The sequence below is a fragment of the Anomaloglossus baeobatrachus genome, chromosome 3, assembly GCF_048569485.1.
Source record: "Anomaloglossus baeobatrachus isolate aAnoBae1 chromosome 3, aAnoBae1.hap1, whole genome shotgun sequence".
Taxonomy (NCBI): Eukaryota; Metazoa; Chordata; class Amphibia; order Anura; family Aromobatidae; genus Anomaloglossus; species Anomaloglossus baeobatrachus.
In genome coordinates this window covers 573,815,583-573,836,348 of record NC_134355.1, presented here as the reverse complement: position 1 = coordinate 573,836,348, position 20,766 = coordinate 573,815,583, and the positions used below count along the sequence as shown (strand labels likewise).

Sequence of the window (20,766 nt, the reverse complement as noted above, 5' to 3'; positions counted from 1 at the left end):
CCGTGCATCACGGGCTCCTCAGTTTTTATGCTTTGTGTTGAAGGAGGTACACATTCACGCAAGCTCCACGTTTTAGTCAGCAGCAGCTGCTGACTATATCGGATGGAAGAAAAGAGGGCCCTAACAGGGCTCCCGGCATGCTCCCTTCTCACCCCACTCTGGTCGGCGGTGTTGTTAAGGTTGAGGTACCCATTGCGGGTACACAGGCTGGAGCCACATGCCGTTTTCCTTCCCCATCCCTTAGGGGCTCTGGGGAAGTGGGATCCTATCCGGTCATCCAGACACTGGGACCGGTCTCCCTCCGCAGCCCCTGGGGGAATCTGCCGGACAGGAGACGGAGTATCGTCAGGGACATGGCCCTGCATCCACAGGTACTCTGTGTCCCCGTTGGGACGGCGCATAAAGCACCTTGGGCCCAGACGCTGCAGCAACTGCGGCGTGGGTATGGGTCCGGGACTACCGCGCCGACCGTGCACTGCCGGCCGGCCACGGTTTTAACTTTAGTCCCCGGCTTTTTGCGGCCTAGTATGGGATTCTCCCGCCCCCAGGCCTGCCAGTCAGGGAAAAGGGCGGGACGGTCGGTATGACGCCGACAGTGAGGGCTGGAGTACACTGAGCTGTCCTCCGCCCCCCTCACTACTCACGCTGGGGCACCAGATTCCCGCACTTTTTGTGACTACGCCCACGCCTCCCTCCTCCTCAGAGAACGCAGTCAGCCATGTTTTCAGCAACTTCTGGCTGCAGCTGAGGGAGACCCGGGGCAGAGAATCTGGTGGCCACAAGCCACATCCGCAGCCCCTGGGGGAATCTGCCGGACAGGAGACGGAGTATCGTCAGGGACATGGCCCTGCATCTACAGGTACTCTGTGTCCCCGTTGGGACGGTGCATGAAGCACCTTGGCCTCAGACGCAGCTGCGACTGCGGTGTGGATTTTTTGTCTGGGACTACCGCGCCGACCGTGCCTGTTTGCCGGCCGCGGTTTTTACTTTAGTCCCCGGCTTTTGCGGCCTAGTGTGTTAAACTCCCGCCCCTGAGCCTGCCAGTCAGGGAGAAGGGCGGGACGGTCGGTATGATGCCGACAGTGAGGGCTGGAGCGCACCTCGCTGTCCTCCGCCCCCCCTCACTGATCACTATAGGCCACCAGATTCCCGCACTTTTGTGACTACAGGGACAGAGCCCTGCATCATAAGGTACTCTGTGTCCCCTGAGGGACGGTGCATGCAGCATCTGTGTTACAAACGCCGCAGCGGTTGCTGACTGGTTTGTGAGACTGGGACTACCGCGCCGACCGCGCCATGTTTGCCGGCCGCGTTTTTAAATTTAGTCCCTGGCTCTTACGGCCTAGTGCCATATACTCCCGTTCTCGGGCCTGCCAGTCAGGGGTAACGACGGGACGGCCGACTGGACGTCGGCAGGGAGGGCTGGAGCATACGTTGGTATCCTCCTTCCCCCTCACTGAGCACTGGGGGGCACCAGTTTTTCAGGTGCTGTCCCCCCCTTGGTGCCGCAGTGTATATATATATATGTTTATTTATATGGTATATGATCTCACTGTTCGGCAGCATTATTTGTTTTTGGCTGTATACCCTCACTGATTACTCTGCGGACGACATGCTGTTGTCTGCTCTTAAAGAGTAAGGGTGCCAAGGCACTGGCTTATACAACCGGTACCTCTTGTGCGGCTATATTACAGGCACTGCACAGATGACAGCGACAGAGTTTGCATGATGGAATCAGCAAATCTCTGAATAGCTTTCACATCACAGGACTCAGTCTATGGACAGGGGGTCTGCTAAGATACTGGAAGCCTTGCAGTCCAGACCGATACCACAGGGCCAGGGAGCTGTGAGTTCATCGCTCCCGGGTCCCTCTGGGTCGGTACAACATCCTGGGGTAACACCCAGATCCCACGGTGAGAACTCAGTCACGGACCGCGGCCTATGATGGGCTAAGCGGGCCCGCTGGGAACCTTCCCCGACTTCATCAGGAGTGCGTGTTTCGATCACTCTAACTCCAGAGGGGCCGTCCAGTAGCACAGAACTTGACGGACAAGCGCTTACTAAGCGCCTTATTGACACGCGTTACCCTTTTCCCCCCTGACGTGCTTAAGGGTTGGGCTCAGTGTCACAGGGTGGATCCTCCAGTCTCTAGGCTGGCGGCTAGATCCGTAGTATTAGGGGCAGATGTCCATCTCTCACGAATGCCACTGACAGGCAAATAACGCTTATGATGAAATCCATCTATGAAGCCATAGTCGCATCTTTTGCTCCAGCCTTCGCAGCCGTGAGGGCACTCCAAGCTATCTCAGCTTCTCCGGCTGAGATTATTGCGGTTGCACATAACTCTGCCACGCAGGTTGTGTCCTTCACTTCTCAGGCGTAGGTTTTTTCGTTCTACGCCATGAACGCCGTTCCTGGACTCTGCGAGCCGTACAGCGGTAGCATCCACCAATTCAGTGGCAGTCTGCAGGGCCATGTGGCTACGTGAATGGAAGGCAGGCTCTGCTTCCAAGAAGTTCTTAACCGGTTTGCCATTTTCTGGCGACCGTTTGTTTGGCGAGCAATTGGATGAAGTTACTAGACAGTCTCGTCCTTGCCGCAGTCCAAGACCGATGGGTGAGAGACAATCTGTCTCACGGTTACAGGATACAGCTCTGCTCTCGTCCTCCGACTCGTTTCTTCAGAACATCTCCGCCCCCCGAGTGAGCCGATGCACTTTTTCAGGCGGTGAACACTCTGAAGCCTCGATGTCACAAGGAGACTTCCTAGCATCAATTGACATCAAGGATGCTTATCTCCATGTGCCGATCGCACCCGAGCTTCAACGCTTTCTGCGTTTCGCCATCAGGGATGAACACCTTCAGTTCGTGGCACTGCCATTCGGCCTGGCGACAGCCCCACGGGTCTTCACCAAAGTCATGGCAGCAGTGGTGGCGGTCCTACAGGGCCACTCGGTGATCACTTACCTAGACGATCCTCTAGTCAAGACACCCTCCTGGGTGGCATGTCAACACAACCTGACCATTGCTCTGGAGACTCTCCAGGGGTTCGGGTGGATCATCAAAATTCCAAGGTCAAAACTGACACCGACCCAATCACTGACTTATCTCGGGATGGAGTTTTATACTCTCTCAGCGATAGTGAAGCTTCCGCTGCATAGTCAGCGTTCACTACAGACAGGGGTGCAATCTCTCCTTCGGGCCCAGTCACCCCTTGAGGCGCCTCATGCACTGTCCCGGGAAGATGGTGACAGCAAGGGAGGCAGTTCCCTTGCGCAGTTTCGTCTGCGTCCGATTCTATCGGACACCGCAAATGGGACAGGAGGTCGACGTCCCTAGTCAGGAACGTCTCTCTTTCCCTTGCAGCAAAACCTCTCTTCAGTGGTGTCTTCTTTCCACTTCCTGGGCGAAGGAAAAATCCTTCCGGCCCCCAGCCGGGGCTGGGGTCACGACGGACGCGAGTCTGTCAGGGTGGGGAGCGGTCTTCCTCCACCACTCGGCTCAGGGAACCTGGACTCCGACAGAGTCCTCCCCTCGGTTCAATGTTCTGGAGATAAGGGCAGTGGATCTAGCCCTAAAGGTGTTCCAGCGGTAGCTGGACGGCAGGCAGATCCGAATTCAGTCGGACAACGCCAAGGCAGTTGCGTACATCAACCACCAGGGCGGCACACGCAGTCGTCAAGCCTTCCGAGCAGTTCGGCGGATTCGGCTGTGGGCGGAAGCCACAGCCTCCAACATCTCCGCAGTTCACATCCCGGGCGTAGAAAACTGGGAAGCAGATTTTTCTCAGTCGCCAGGGCATGGACGCAGGGGAATGGTCTTCACCCGCACGTGTTTCTAGAGATCTGTTGCCGTTGGGGAACGCCGGACATCGATCTAATGGCGTCTCAGCACTACAACAAAGTCCCGGCATTCATGGCTCGGTCCAAGGATCACAGAGCTCTGGCGGCAGACGCGCTAGTTCACGACTGGTCGCAGTTTCGACTGCCTTATGTATTTCCTCCTCTGGCACTACTGCCCAGAGTGTTACGCAAGATCAGGTCAGACTGTCGCCGCGCCATCCTCGTTGCTCCAGACTGGCCGAGGTGATCGTGGTACCCGGATCTGTGGCACCTCACGGTGGGTCAACCGTGGGCACTCCCAGACCGACCAGACTTGCTGCCTCAAGGGCCATATTCCTTCGGAATTCTACGGCTCTAATCCTCACTGTGTGGTGGCTCCTAGCGTCATCAGGGATATCTCCAGATGTCATTGCCACCATGAGACAGGCCAGGAAACCAACGTCCGCCAAGATCTATTACAGGACTTGGAGGATCTTCTTATCCTGGTGCTCTGATCAGGGTTTTACTCCCTGGCCGTTTGCCTTGCCCACTTTCTTTCGCAAAGGGTGGCCTTCCTAGTGGCAGTCACATCACTCAGAAGAGTATCTCAGCTGGCAGCGCTGTCATGCAAAGCCCCCTTCCTGGTGTTTCACCAGGATAGGGTGGTTCTACGTCCGGTCCCGGCCTTTCTCCCTAAGGTATCCCCGTTTCGTCTTACCCTCTTTGGGTCCGCATCCAGTTCACCAATGTGAAAAGGATTTGCATTTATTAGATCTGGTGAGAGCACTCCGGCTCTACATTTCTCGCACGGCGCCCCTGCGCCGGTCTGATGCGCTCTTGTCCTTATCGCGGACCAGAGTAAGGGATTTCAGGTTTTCAAGTCAACCTTGACTCGGTGAATCAAGGAACCGATTCTTGAAGCATACCGTTCTTTTGGGCTTCCGATTCCTGCAGGGCTGAAGGCCCATTCTACCAGAGCCGTCGGTGTCCTGAGCATTGCGACACCAGGCTACGGCTCGGCAGGTGTGTCAGGCGGCTACCTGGTCGAGTCTGCACACTTTCACGAAACACTATCAGGTGCATGCCGATGATTCGGCAGATGCCAGCCTAGGTAGGCGAGTCCTTCAAGCGGCAGTTGCCCACCTGTAAGAGGGGGCCGTTTTTCGGCTCTTTTTATCGAGGTATTCTTTTACCCACCCAGGGATTGCTTTTGGACATCCCAATTGTCTGGGTCTCCCAATGGAGCGACAAAGAAGGGAATTTTGTTTACTTACCGTAAATTCCTTTTCTTCTAGCTCCTATTGGGAGACCCAGCACCCGCCCCTGTTCCCTTCGGGCTGTTGTTCTTTTGTGTACACATGTTGTTCATGTTGAATTGTTCTTTTGGTTCATGGTTTCAGTTCTCCGAACATCCTTCGGCTTGAATTTACCTTAGACCAATTTATAAGTGTCCTCCTTCCTGCTTTTGCACCAAAACTGAGGAGCCCGTGATGCACGGGAGGGTGTATAGCAGAGGGGAGGGGTTACACTTTTTAAAGTGTAATACTTTGTGTGGCCTCCGGAGGCAGAAGCTATACACCCAATTGTCTGGGTCTCCCAATAGGAGCTAGAAGAAAAGGAATTTACGGTAAGTAAACAAAATTCCCTTCTTTCCGCGCCCTCTCTGTTCCGATTGGTGATGGCTACTGCGTTCGGATTGGCCACTTCCATCCTCTGTTCTGGCTTGTAGATCGCAGTACATTTCAGAGGGCTGAATTCACTTGTCCCGGCCCGCTTGTAGCAGCAGATCGTAATACAGTCCATTCTGCATTGGGACTGTAGGATGGACAAGGATGGAGAAGGATGGAAGCGCTATTATGTTGCTTTCTCTAAAGGCAAGGCCACCCAGTCACAGACCACCAATCGGAGCAGAGGGGGCGCGGAAAAGACAATGTAGATGCACGCCTATGTTACTAATCAAGATTTGAATCATGCTACGTGACAGGGTCCCAGCGACTGCCGCATCGTTTCTACGTCGTTGGAAAGATCTGACTGTTTGACAGCTCACTAGCGACCCTGTAGCGACGCACCAGCGATCCTGACCAGGTCGTATCGTGGTCTGAATCGCTGGTACGTCGTTTAGTGTTGACAGTACCCTAAGACTTGAATAGGACTTGTATGAGACAACTGATGTCTGAATGAGCTCTAAGAGTGACTTTGAGGTTGTTCCTAGAAAAGATTAATTGTGCTCTTCAGATTTAAAATTACTTTATTCCTATGGTCACAAGTTGAAACTAAAAGATAAATCATAATTAAAAAGTCTCCTTACTCCTTTATGTCCTTATTTCATGTCCTACAGAGATAATATAACACTGCCACCTAGTGGAAAGTCTGAAAAACTGACTAAATCAAACCATATACTGTACCTTCATATGGATGGTCGTAGCCAAAAATGTTCAGCTTGACCCTAATTTTGCTTTTCACAAAGCTTTCTGCTTCAGTATAGCATAAAAAGATGTGACTAAAAATTGTAAAATCACTTAAGTACAACAATAGGAGCATTTCATAAGTTTACTTCTTTATTTACTCTGATGAACTTGGTTTAGTTTATGCAGATATTCAATATTTACCATACTGACCCTTATAATTCACCCTGGCATCCTGGAGCCAAATCCTGACTGATGACCATCTATTCTTGTCTGATCAGTGGTCTGAGTTTAATGCCCCCGTCACATTTAACGACTTACCAGCGATCCCGAAAACGATGTGACCAGATAAGGATCGCCGGTAAGTCGCTGGGAGGTCGCTGGTTAGATGTCACACAATCAGATCTTACTAACGACGCAATAACTATCAGCGACCTGTATAACGATCTTGGCGGGCGTTGGGACTGTGTTAGGAGGTCGTTGGTAGGCGTCAAACACAGTGAGGACATTAGCTTTGAAAAAATGGTCCCATCCATTCAGCAACAACTAGTGATCTCACAGCAGGGGCCTGATCGCTGGTAGATGTCACACATAACGAGATTGCTGCTGCGTCACAATTTCTTTGTTTTTCGTTGTTCTACAGATAAGGAATTTAGATTGTGAGCCCCATTGGGGACAGTGTTGCTGATAAATGTAAAGCGCTGTTGAATATGTTGGTGCTATATTAAAATAAAACTTTTATTACTATTGTCCTACTTTTTGAAGACTGACCACAGGTTCGCAATAGGATTGAGATCTGGTGTGGTTTCTGGCCATGGAACCAATATTTCATTATTTTGCTCAATGAACCACATAGTTATCACTTTTGGCTTGTGATATCGTTTACATCTTACTAGAAAAAGTCACGAAATTGCTTCTGGACTGTTGGGAAAAGTTGTTTAGCTTCCATTCTTTCTTCATGGTAGTGTTTTTAGGCAAAATTGTAAATAAGCTCACGCCATTGATGAGATGCGACTCCACACATGAATGGTCTCAGGATGCTTTACTATTGGCATGACATTAGGCTAATCTTAGCGCTTACTTTATCTTCTATGCACAATGATTGTTCCAGATGTCTCAAACCGTGTGAAGGGGGCTTCATCAGAGATAATAACTTTACCCCAGTCCTCTGCAGTTAATACCTTGCTTACCGCATCTCCTTGATGATTTTCTCGGAGACAAATAGTTTCCTTTCTCCCCTTCTTGTCACCGGGCCAGCCTCTGTGCTGTGCTTTCAGTTGAGGTGCCTGATGAAACCTGCCTGCTGCCATTCCTGAGCAAGCTCTGCACTGGTGTTGAACTGATCCCATAAATGGATCCTCGTTAGGAGATGGGACTGGCACATGCTGGGCTTTTTTAAATGTCTTAAACTTTTTAGCATCACCTGATTCTCCCTCATTGAAGTTGATGATGATCGTGGTTGATTATGGGGCAATCTTACAAGCCGCAATGCCAAGCCCATATGACTGCACATAGTTCACCCTTTTAAAGCATCCTGTCTGGTCTTATTCAATCAGCATAATGGTGTGATATCACTTGCTTTGTCCTTTCTCACAATGTCTCTTGAACTAATGAGAAGACCATTGATGTACTTAGGTCAATTTGTGGCCTCGGCTGAAATTCTATGAAAATGGGGCTTTTGTAATTAAATTACTGTATTTTTTGGATTGTAAGACGCACTTTTCCTCCCAAAAATGTTGTAGGAAAATGAGGGGTGCGTCTTAAAATCCAGATATAGCTTACCATGGGGGGGGCTGTCTGTGCAGTTCTGTGTGCAGGCGGCCAGGTGCGTGTCACTGCATGCAGGCGGCCGGGTGCTTGTCGCGGCCGGCTGCCTTTCTGTGCGGGTGGGCGGCCTGCTGGCTGCCACTCTGTGTGGGCGGGCGGGTGGCTGTGCGGACTGCAGTGGCTGTGCAGCGAATGTCAGTCTGTCCGCGGTCCCAGTTTTTAAATGATGGCGCCGGGAGTCAGCGGAGTATAAGACGGACCCCATTTTTATTTTTTTTTTACCTTTTTTTTTTTTATCTTTAATTTTGGGTTGCGTCTTATAATCCAGTGTGTCTTATAAAATGAAAAATACAGTAATTGTCATAGCAAGAAATTATTTTACCCGTTTTTTTTTGCAATTCATTTGATCACACTTCATAGCAATCTAGCACCTTACCACTATAAAGCTGAAGCAGTGAGTCTTATGAAAACCAAAATGCAGTATTGTGTATAGAAAACCATATATAACGGTGAAAATTCATTAGTCAAGTATGTTTTTGGTTATTGCTGTCAAGCCTATCAAGGTTGTCCATTATCGCATGTGATACATTGACCGGCTAATTAATCTTCAGTAATACGTTATAGGCTGTGGTGATCATTAAACATTATTATCTCCATATTACAGGGGCGTGGTGGAAAAAAATTTAATATAGAGTTGAAGGAGATAATGGAGAGGGACCCGCTGTGCCAGCTGTGCGAGAACGAGAAGGATCTGATTTGGACTTTGCGGTACGACTGCCGGGAGAATTTTCCTTGCTCACTTCCTAAATTATTACTGTCTGTTAAGTGGAACAAGTTAGAAGATGTCGCTCAGGTGAGTCAGACCTGTAAGGATCGAACACCAAAAATTCACACTGCACCTTTCTGTTTTGTTTTCTTTTACACCAATATACACAATAGCAATCTGCTCTGATTATTATCACATTTTTGCTTCTTTTCCCCCCTTTTCTTTTCAGCGTTTTTGGTGCAGATTTGATAACGCTTTTCTTTTATTTTTAGTGTTGAATCTTCTGCACATAAAGTTTTAATTGTGTTTTTCACATTAATTTTTCAGGCTTTCCCATATAAGCCAACAGGGAGAATAACACCCAAAATAAGCATAGTTGGTCTTTATTCACACAGTGGGTGTGAGTTTTCATTCAATCACATCCACATTGCTTGAACTGTTAGCATACGAAATTTTTTGCTAAAAAAAATGGCAACACTAAAGGCCGCTTCACACACAACAACATCGCTAACGAGATGTCGTTGGGGTCAGAGAATTCTTGACGTGCATCCGGCCTAGTTAGCGATGTCATTGCGTGTGACACCTACGAGCGACCGTCAACGATCAAAAATACTCACCTAATCGTTGATTGTTGACACGTCATTCCTTTACCAAATGTCGTTGCTCATCTGGGACGCAGGTTGTTCGTCGTTCCGGAGGCAGAACGCATCGCTACGTGTGACACCCCGGGAACGACGAACAACAGCATTCCTGCGTCCTCCAGCAACGAGGTGGGCGTGTCATTAATGCGGCTGGTCTCTGCCCCTCCGCTTCTAGTGGTGGGACGTCGCTGTGACGGCGCACGAACCTCCCCCTTAAAAAAGAGGTTGTTCGCCGCCAACAGCATCGTCGCCATGAAGGTATGTCTGACGCGTACCGTAGATATTGTTCGCCACATGCAGCAATTTGCCCGTGACGCACAAACGACGGGGGCGGGTGCGATCGCTAGCGTGTAAAGTGCCCGTTAGGCACATGGTGCGTTTTTGTTGCGGTTTTTTGACAAATTTGCATGCCTATCCTGAAGCCAGCAAAGTCTGAGATTTCTAAAGTGCTGTGCTTACTTTGCTTTTTTTTTCCTTACAGATTTGGTGCAGATTTTGTTGCAGAAACAATCTGCAGCATGTCAAGTGTAGGTGCGTTGTTCCTGCGTGTTTTTTTTTCTTCATCGTTCCTATGGGAGACCCAGACCATGGGTGTATAGCTTCTGCCTCCGGAGGACACACAAAGTACTACACTAAAAAGTGTAGCTCCTCCCTCCGAGCATATACACCCCCTGGATAACCAAATATAGCCAGTTCAATGCTTTGTGTTCAGGAGGCACACATCCACACATGCATTCTCATCTGATTTTTGATTTTTGGAAAGAGTTTGAAGAAAAGCGGGTCCAAGCCTGGACCCCCGGCATGTCCCTTCTCACCCCACTGTGTCGGCGGTGTTGTTAAGGTTGATTTCAGGGCTGGAGCCTTACATGCCGCGCTCCTTCACCATCCCTCGGGCTCTGGCTTGAAGTGGGAGCCAGCACGGTTCTCACTGCCTTGCAGGAGACCGGTCTCCATCCGCAGCCCTTTCAGGATCCTGCCGGACGGAGCACTCATCCCTCAGGGACCTGGCCCTGCGTCTCACAAGCTAAGTATTGGAGACGTTATTGTCGGGGGGTCCCTTGCACTTTATTGTTGGGGAGAGTGTGTTATTTAACTTTTGTGACATTTCCGGCCGGTTCTCTGGTTTTCACCTGAGAACCGCGCCGAGGGTGCCTGCGCGCCGGCCGCATTGTAAAATTTAGGCCCCGGCTTCGCCTGAGGCCTAGTTTCGTTTTCACTGCCCCTGCATGTCAGTCATGCAGAGGGACAGTGCGGCTCCGCCCACCGGCCGTTCGGCACAGGGGAGGACACTCCTCTCTGAGGAGATGTTTCCTCCCCTGTATATCTCCTTGGCCCTCCGGATCCCGCTCTTTGACTAGGCCCCGCCCCCTCTCCTCGCTCCGGCGCCATTTTATCAGCGTTCTCACACCGATCGGCGCTGGCTGCAGCATCTCTGCTAATCTGTCTGGGGGTCCGAGCTGTGGGATCCGGAGGGCACACAAACGGTCTGGTAAGCCACAACCTCCGGTTGTGGACCTTCTTATACAGTCTCTGGGGGTCATTCTGGCTCAGAGCCCCCACCTCAGCAGCATGTCTCACACTAGGAGCAAGGCTGCAAGGCTGTACTCAATATGCACTGCATGTAAGCTCGTACTGCCTGAACCGAGCACATATCCACATTGTGATGCCTGCTCTAACATGGTGGTGCCTCAGCCTGGAGTCTCCCTAGTGGTCCCTCCGGCTGCTCCGGCCCCGGTGGCTGAACCCCCGGCTTGGGTAGAATCCTTCTCTAAGTCTATCTCCCAGTCCTTTGCCGACTCCATGGGAGAGTTGTCCCAGACTCTGCTGAGCATGCATCAGCCCCCTTCTCAGGGCGCCTCTGCTGCTACGGCTTGCTCTGCAGAGCTCACAGAGGATTCTTCATCTGCTCCCAGACCCCGTCCTCCTAAAAGGAGACGCAGGGTCCCCTCTCCTTTCTCGTCCCGCGGCTCTGATTCACGAGCTGACTCGCAGGACGAGGAGGATGTCTTTACTGGGGGCTCGGACGCTACCTCCATGTGCCCAATTGATCTGACCGAGGGTGACGCAGATGTTAGTGATTTGATTGCGTCCATTAATTCTGTACTGGACCTCAATCCGCCAGTATCAGAGGAGCAACCCTCTCTGGCAGAAAAGCACCAGTTTACCTTGCCTAAGAGAACAAGGAGTGTGTTCTTTAACCACTCCAGTTTTCAGGCCACTGTGACCAAGCCCAGGGCCTGTCCTGACAAAAGCTTCCCAAAGCGTGGTTCTGATGACCGTTTTCCTTTTCCACCAGAGGTGGTCAAGGAGTGGGCTCACTCACCAAAGGTAGACCCTTCGGTGTCTAGACTCTCAGCCCGGACAGTTGTATCAGTGGCTGATGGCACCTCACTTAAGGATCCCACTGACCGCTAGGTTGACCTTCTGGCCAAATCTGTATATGAGGCGGCAGGGGCCTCGTTCTCCCCATCTTTTGCAGCAGTGTGGGCTCTCAAGGCCATCTCTGCTTCTATGGAGGAGATGCATTCCCTCACTAGGGACTCTATGCCTGAAATGGTTGCCTTAACTTCCCAGGCTTCAGCCTTTTCATCCTACGCCATGTCTGCCATGCTGGAGGCTTCTCACCGCACTGCGGTGGCTTCGGCTAATTCCCTCGCTATCCGCAGGATCTTGTGGCTTCGAGAGTGGAAGGCAGACGCTTCTTCAAAGAAGTACCTTGCTGGGCTCCCATTTGCTGGGTCCAGGCTGTTCGGTGAACAACTGGATGAGATTATTAAGGAAGCTACTGGCGGGAAGAGTACTTCCTTGCCACAGACTAAAACCAGGAAACCTGTCCAGGGCAGGAACCAGTCGAGGTTTCGTTCCTTTCGTTCCTATAACTGGTCGTCCTCTAAGCCCTCGGCCTCGTCCACTAACTCAGCCAAGGACCAGAAGCCCAACTGGCGCACGAAGCCGCGTCCTCAGAAGTCCGCAGGAGCTGCTGCCACCAAAGCAGCCTCCTCTTGACTATCTGGCCGAGCCAGCAACATCCTTGGTCGGTGGCAGGCTCTCCCACTTTGGCGACGTGTGGTTTCAACACGTCTCCGATCAGTGGGTGCGGGATATCATCTCCCACGGCTACAGGATAGAATTCTCTTCCAGCCCGCCAAACAGATTTTTTTCTGTCAACTCCCCCCTGCTCCAAGGCCGCCGCCTTCTCTCAGGCCGTGGCATCCTTGCAGGCCAACGGAGTAAGTGTACCGGTTCCCGCCCGGGAACGGTTCAGAGGTTTCTACTCAAATCTCTTCCTAGTCCCCAAAAAGGACGGTTCCTTCCGGCCCATCCTGGATCTCAAGCTTCTCAACAAGCATGTTCAGGTGCGGCATTTTCGCATGGAGTCTCTGCGATCAGTCATTGCCTCAATGACCCAAGGAGATTTCCTGGCATCCATCGACATCAGAGATGCCTATCTGCATGTGCCAATTTAAGTTTCACACCAGCTTTGGCTACGTTTTGCAATCGGAGAGGAACATTTCCAATTCGTGGCTCTCCCCTTCGGGTTAGCCACGGCCCCTCGAGTATTCACCAAGGTCATGGCAGCAGTGGTTGCGGTTCTGCACCTCCAGGGGTTGGCAGTGATTCCTTACCTGGACGACCTTCTAGTCAAGGCTTCATCCAGTGCAGACTGTTAGCGGAGTGTCTCGCTCACTCTCGCCACTCTTGTTCAATTCGGGTGGCTTGTCAATCTGCCCAAGTCCACTCTGACTCCGACCCAGAAACTCACGTACCTAGGGATGCAATTCGAGACTCTGCCGGCACTTGTCAAGCTGCCCTTAGTCAAACAGCAGTCCCTCCATCTGGCGGTGCGCTCTTTGCTGAGGCCCCGCCGTCATTCCATCAGGCACCTAATGCAGGTGCTGGGTCAGATGGTGGCGTCAATGGAAGCGGTTCCCTTTGCCCAGTTCCATCTGCGTCCTCTGCAGCTGGACATTCTCCGCTGTTGGGACAAGCGGACTTCTTCCTTGCACAGGTTGGTGGCTCTGTCGCCACAGACCAGGGGCTCTCTTCAGTGGTGGCTTCGGCCCCTCTCTCTGTCTCAGGGACGCTCCTTCCTGGCCCCGTCCTGGGTGATCCTCACCACGGATGCCAGTCTATCCGGCTGGGGAGCAGTATATCTCCACCACCGAGCACAGGGCACTTGGACTCCGTCCGAATCAGCCCTCTCGATCAATGTGCTGGAAATCAGAGCTGTGCTCCTAGCTCTCGTAGCCTTTCACCACCTGTTGGCGGGCAAGCACATTCGAGTCCAGTCAGACAACGCAACAGCAGTTGCCTACATCAATCACCAGGGCGGGACTCGCAGCCGCCTGGCAATGTTGGAGGTTCAACGCATCCTTCAGTGGATGGAGGACTCCAAGTCCACCAAATCCGCAGTCCACATCCCAGGCGTAGAAAACTGGGAGGCAGATTATCTCACCCGTCAAACCGTGGACAGCGGCGAGTGGGCTCTGCATCCGGCAGTGTTTCGGTCAATCTGCCGCAAGTAGGGCACTCCGGAAGTGGATCTAATGGCATCCCGGCACAACAACAAGGTCCCAGTTTGCGTGGCTCGCTCCCACGATCCTCAGGCCTTTGCAGCGGACGCGCTGGTTCAAGATTGGTCCCAGTTTCGTCTGTCTTACGTGTTTCCCCCTCTAGCTCTCTTGCCCAGAGTCCTGCGCAAGATCAGAATGGAGGGCCGTCGGGTCATCCTCATTGCTCCAGACTGGCCCAGGCGAGCTTGGTACCAAGACCTGCTCCATCTGTCCGTAGAGGTGCCGTGGCATCTCCCGGACCGCCCAGATCTTCTCTCACAAGGTACGTTTTTCCGCCAGAATTCTGCGGCTCTCAGATTGACGGTGTGGCTCTTGAGTCCTGGATCTTGACGACTTCTGGCATTCCTCCTGAAGTCATCTCCACTATGACTCGGGCTCGGAAGTCTTCCTCGGCCAACATTTATCACAGGACTTGGAGAATTTTCCTGTCCTGGTGTCGTTCTTCCGGCTATGCCCCTTGGCCTTTTTTCCTTGCCGACCATCCTGTCCTTTCTACAGTCCGGTCTGCAGCTAGGACTATCCCTCAATTCCCTCAAGGGTCAGGTCTCGGCTCTGTCAGTGTTGTTCCAGCGGCGTATCGCCCGACTGGCCCAGGTGCGCACCTTTATGCAGGGCGCATCTCACATCATCCCGCCTTACCGGCGGCCTTTGGATCCCTGGGACCTTAATCTGGTCCTCACGGCTTTGCAGAAACCCCCCTTTGAGCCTCTTAGGGAGGTTTCTTTGTTTCGTCTTTCACAGAAAGTCGTCTTTCTAGTGGCCATAACTTCCCTCAGGAGAGTCTCTGATTTAGCTGCGCTCTCTTCGTAGTCACCTTTTTTGTTTTTTTATCAAGACAAGGTGGTTCTCCGTCCGACTCCGGACTTTCTCCCTAAGGTGGTATCTCCTTTCCACCTTAACCAGGACATTTCCTTGCCTGCCTTTTGTCCGGCTCCTGTTCATCGCTTTGAAAAAGCGTTGCATACTTTAGATCTGGTGCGGGCGCTCCGGATCTATGTGTCACGCACCGCTGTTCTTAGGCGGTGCACCTCTCTTTTTGTGCTGACCACAGGTCGGCGTAAGGGCCTCTCGGCTTCTAAACCGACCCTTGCTCGTTGGATTAGGTCGGCCATTTCTGATGCCTACCAGTGTACTCAAGTGCCTCCCCCGCCGGGGATTAAGGCACACTCGACCAGAGCTGTCGGTGCCTCTTGGGCTTTCAGGCACCAGGCTACGGCTCAGCAGGTCTGTCAGGCTGCCACTTGGTCTAGTCTGCACACCTTTTCGAAGCACTACCAAGTGCATGCTCATGCTTCGGCAGATGCGAGCTTGGGCAGACGCATCCTTCAGGCGGCTGTCGCCCATTTGTGAAGTTAGGTTTCGCCTACTTCTCAGTTTTCTGTTTATTTCCCAACCATGGACTGCTTTGAGACGTCCCATGGTCTGGGTCTCCCATAGGAACGATGAAGAAAAAGAGAATTTTGTTTACTTACCGTAAATTCTTTTTCTTATAGTTCCGTAATGGGAGACCCAGCACCCTTCCTGTTGCCTGTTGGCAGTTTCTTGTTCCGCGTGTTATCACCGGCTGTTGTTGTAGACAGAGGCTCCGGTTGTTCCGGTTTTTGCTCTATCTCTACTTGTGGGTGGCTATTCTCCTTCAGCTTTTGCACTAAACTGGCTATATTTGGTTATCCAGGGGGTGTATATGCTCGGAGGGAGGAGCTACACTTTTTAGTGTAGTACTTTGTGTGTCCTCCGGAGGCAGAAGCTATACACCCAATGTCTGGGTCTCCCAATACGGAACTATAAGAAAAAGAATTTACGGTAAGTAAACAAAATTCTCTTTTTTAGCCCTTTCCCCCAGTGACTTCATTAAAAAAAAAAAAGCATGCGGTTTTTGATACATTTTCTGCCTGAAGGTGCAGATTTCATGCTAAATATTTTTGCAGCGTGCACACATAGTCTAATAATAGGTACAACACTGATATGAAGCATAATGGTAAAAGCTCATTCAGGTGACGTGATGATTGGTAACCAGTGTTCATCAGAATACCCGTTTGCTGATTATCTTCTCGCGTAAATATGCCGGCACTTATCTGGCAACACAATCATTTGTCAGTATTAAAATAATTATCTGCCGCACATAATCCTGAGTAGTCGGGTGATGTTCTGCCAACAGTGATATTCTATGTGCACACAATGTTTGTATTACCGACCGTGCACATTGATGTCTGGTTGTTCTGTCTAAATGAGCTATTAGTAATCCGGGTTATGAAATAAAAAATAAGATTATTAAAATAAAGTACATTTACATACTAAAAATTTACTAAATAATTTGAGCAAAAAATGTAACCAAAAGGTCATCTTTAGTTATTGCATTATCAGGATGTTAAACAGTTTCACGTAATAGGACGGGCTACGTAAAGACATTATCTAATAATAATTTTTATTTATATAGCGCCAACATATTCCAAAACGCTTTACAATTCAGAGGGGACATGTACAGACAATATGAGACAATACAGAATAATAAAAATTCAGATACCAGGAGGAGTGAGGGCTCTGCTCGTAAGCTTACAGTCTGAGGCAATAGGGGAGACACAAAAGATGATTGGGGGGAGAAAAGCTTGTCATATAGGGTCCAGCATTATCTGCTCAAGACAGACGTCGGGTGAGGGCAGCATCCTCTCAGGTATTGTGAACGCGCGTTCCTGTGTTCACTGAATTCGACAGGTCGAGCATAGGAGTAGAAACTGGACTAAAGCAGTAGAAAACCTCTCAAGCTGACAGTCACATTTATCTCATCACCCTGACAGGTTTATTGGAGGACGGAGCTGATGGACAAACAATACAGTCTCCAGCTGGCTGGCATTTCTCTTCAGAACATACATACATGCATGCATGCATGCATGCATACATATATACATACTCCTCTAACATATGCATATTATATATCCACAAATATATATATATATATATATAGCATATATATAGAGCACATAGAACATACATTCAGGATACTGGGAGGATCCTGTCAGATTTTTTGACGAGAAATGCTGGCCGGCTGAAGACTGTATTGTTTGACCATCAGATCCGTCCTCCAATCAACCTGTGAGGCTGATGAGATAAATCAGCCATCTCTGTCAGCTAGAGATGTTTCCTACCGCTTTAGTCCCATCTCCGCCCCTATATTTGTCCTGTCCAGTTCAGTGAACCTAGGAATGCGCCTTTGTGATACCTGACAGAACGCTGCCCTCACCCGACGTCTGTCTTGAGCACATAATGTGTTTACGCAGCCTGTCCTACTATGTCATAGCTGACATGTTTCAAATCCTGATTCAATAAATAAAGATGATCTTTTTGCTCAATAGTTATTAGTAAAAAATTTTAATGTTTAACTGTACTTTATTTGTATTACATTTCTCGGAGTACCCCTTTAACGGATATGTTTGTCTTGTTTAAAAGGCACTAACACTAAGGCCATTTTCCCATGCATGGAAACAATGCGTTGTTTTCCACATGTCCACATCAAAATAAGCAATAATATGATTTATTAATTGCACTTTTGTTTCTTTCTGTTATACATTTCAACTTTTTTCTGCAGTTTTGGCGCCGCTTTGATGTAGCTTTTTTTTGCGATTCTGCAATTAAAACACAATTGTGATTTAGTTTTTTTCAGGTTCCTCATAAGTCTAAGGAAAAATTGCACAGTTCTGCTTACATTCAATGTAAAATGCAGAAAATGTCTGCCCAAAAAATGGTGCAGAAAATAATGCCGCCTTTTCACTGATTGGGAACTAATGCGGGCTTTACACAAGACGAGCTATCGTGCGATGCATTGTCGGGGTCACAGTTTTCGTGACACACATCTGGCATCGTTCACTACGTCGTCTCGTGTGACACCTCCGAGCATTGCAGTATCGCTCACAAATCGTGAGTCGTGTACACGTCGCTCAGTTTTAAAAAATTGTTTAATTAAAATGGCGCTGTTGTTCATCGTACTCGTGGTAGAACACCCCGGGAACGATGAACACAGCTTACCTGCATCCCGCGGCTCCCGGCGGCTAGGCGGAAGGAAGGAGGTGGGCAGGATGTTTACGTCCCGCTCATCTCCGCCCCTCCTCTTCTATTGGGCGGCCGCTCTGTGACGCTGAACGTCCCTCTCCCTTCAGGAAGTGGACGTTCGCCGCCCACAGCGAGGTCGCTCAGCATTTAAGTACGTGTGATGGGGGTTTAAAGACTTTGTGCGACATGGGCAGCGATTTTCCTGTGACGCACAAACGACGGGGGCGTGTACGATCGCTCGTGAAATCGCACGATCGGTCGACTCGTGTAAAGCCCACATCAGCCTTGTTTCAACAGATATTAATAGTAACACGATTATTAAAAATGATTGTTACAAAGTAATATGAACATTAATAATAATCATTATTGTTACACAGCTACTATGTCACTATTATTATTAGCGCTATTAAAGGTTATAACATTAACACTAATGGAAACACTACTAATAAGATGTGTATGGGTCTTCTGTGTCTTTTTTACACCTTCTTTTATTCCAGCTTTAGTCACTAAAAGAGGATTTTTCCTCACTCCAGTTTTAATGTGTAATCACCATTTTCCACACGTAAAGTGTTGATTGGGATACGTGTCTGGGGCAAACACTTGCTTGAACAGTGTGGAGTTCATTAATTTACTTTTAGTCCTTGATGCAAAAATGATCTGATGCAGACTACATCTCGTATGGGGGTTAAAGAAATGTATTTCCCAATTCACAGCACTGTTAAGGCTTAAAGGCTCCTTATGTTACAAGCCATATGTTGTGCTCTATTTTACTGGATGCATCTATAGATTAGCATAGTCTGTTTTATGCAGCAATAAAAAAAGTATACAGACGTATAATTGGGAACTATGGCCCAGATTCACCCTTTCTTTTTCCATGTGTTTTCTTGTCTTAGTTTTGTGTATTTTGTAGCTTTTTTTTGCTTGAACCCAATTCATTACTCTATCTGCATCGTATTTTAAGTCTGTTTTATACGCGCTCGCCTGTTTGTTTTCTGCGCAGAGTTTAGCAATTCCAGATGTTTTTGCCTGATTCATCAATTTGCGACCTTTTAAAAAGTTGCAAAATTTATGGCCCACATCCACTCCTGTCCCAATCACCCTGGTGTATTTTTGAGTAAGTAAGAAAATATTTTGGCACCATTTTGCGCAACGTGGGACTTTTGGTATAAAGTCACAAAAAATGTTCATCACAGTCAAAAAAATGCCCATTTTTTTAACCCCTTAACGACCCATGACGTACTGGTACATCATGGATCATGTGCGGTTAATCCCCGCCCCCTGCCGTGGGCAGGCCGCGGCGATCCGCACACATATTAGCTGATTTCAACAGCTGATGTGTGCCTGCTAGTCGCGAGTAGAATCGCTTCCACCCGCGACTATTAACCCCTTACATCTCGCTATGTATATGCACGCCGCTATTATGCTGACTTACCCTGCCCCATCGAAAGTCACGTGACATGATCACGTGCCTTTCTGGTGGTTCCCATGGTAGCACAGGGTCATATGATGACTCATGTAGCTAACATGAGTCACTTCCTCTCAATGCCGGAATACAGTTGGCATTGAAAGTAAAGCAGCATATCTGCAGATCTTAGCTCTGTAGCTGTGATCTGGAGATATGGCAGAGCGATCAGATTGCTGATCACTATAGCCCCCTTGGGGGACTAGCAAAATAAAAGTTAAAAAAAAAAAAAAGTTTTAAATAAAAAAACCTAAAAGTTCAAATCACCCCATTGAAAATTAAAGGGTTACAAAAATAAAAAATATACACAAATTTGGTATCGCCGCGTTCAGAAACGCCCAATCTATCAAAATATAAAATATAAAATCAATTAATCTGATCGGTAAATGATGTAGCAGCAAAAAAGTTCCAAACGCCAAAATTACATTTTTGGGTCGCCACAAATTTTGCGCAAAATGCAATAACCATTGAACAATCGTAGCATCTGCGCAAAAATGGTACCGGTAAAACCATCAGCTCGAGACGCAAAAAATAAGCCATCACTGAACCATAGATCCAGAAAATGAGAAAGCTATGGGTTTTGGAAAATGGCGCAAAACGTGTGCCACTTTTTTTGGACAAACTTGTGATTTTTTTTTACCCCCTTAGATACAAGTAAACCTATTCATGTTTGATGTCTACAAACTCACACCGACCTGAGGCATCACACCGACACATCAGTTTTACCATATAATGAACATGGTGAATGAAATATCCCAAAAACTATTGTGCGATCACACTTTTTTTGCAATTTTTCCACACTTGGAATTTTTTTGCCTTTTTCCAGTACATTATATGGTAAAACGTATGGTTTTATTTAAAACTACAACTCATCCCGCAAAAACAAGCTCTCATATGGCAAGATTGACGGAAAAATAAAAGGTACGGCTCTCGGAAGAAAGAGAAGAAAAAAAAACAAACTGAAAAACGCAAAATCTCGGGGGTTGAAGGGGTTCATTTGCACCAATTTCTTGAATCCTGTGCACTATTTTGAAAAAATTAAAACTAAAAATGACTATGAATCTATGAAATCCCAACAAGACAAAAAAAAAAAAGAAAATGGGCTTTAAAAAGGAAAAAAAAAATTTTGATTTGGACCTTTGGATACTCCTTTTTCAGACTGCTGCACTTTGTTTTCCAGAATATACTTTATTTTCTGTTATTAAATTAAATCTAGTATATGATAACAAACCTTTACCTTTAAACAGAAGAAATATTTTTTAAGGTCAACCAGATGTGTTCATGGGG

The 20,766-nt window shown here is 48.8% G+C and overlaps 1 protein-coding gene across 3 annotated transcripts in view; it reads left to right on the top strand.

Annotated features, from left to right (window-relative positions):
* PIK3CB (phosphatidylinositol-4,5-bisphosphate 3-kinase catalytic subunit beta) overlaps positions 1-20,766 on the top strand; it is a 254,891-nt gene that overhangs the window by 199,997 nt on the left and 34,128 nt on the right. For all 3 annotated transcript variants that reach the window (XM_075340956.1, XM_075340957.1, XM_075340958.1), the window contains exon 13: positions 8,657-8,845. In XM_075340956.1, the coding sequence (XP_075197071.1) occupies positions 8,657-8,845 (189 nt within the window). The remainder of the gene's footprint in view (positions 1-8,656; positions 8,846-20,766) is intronic.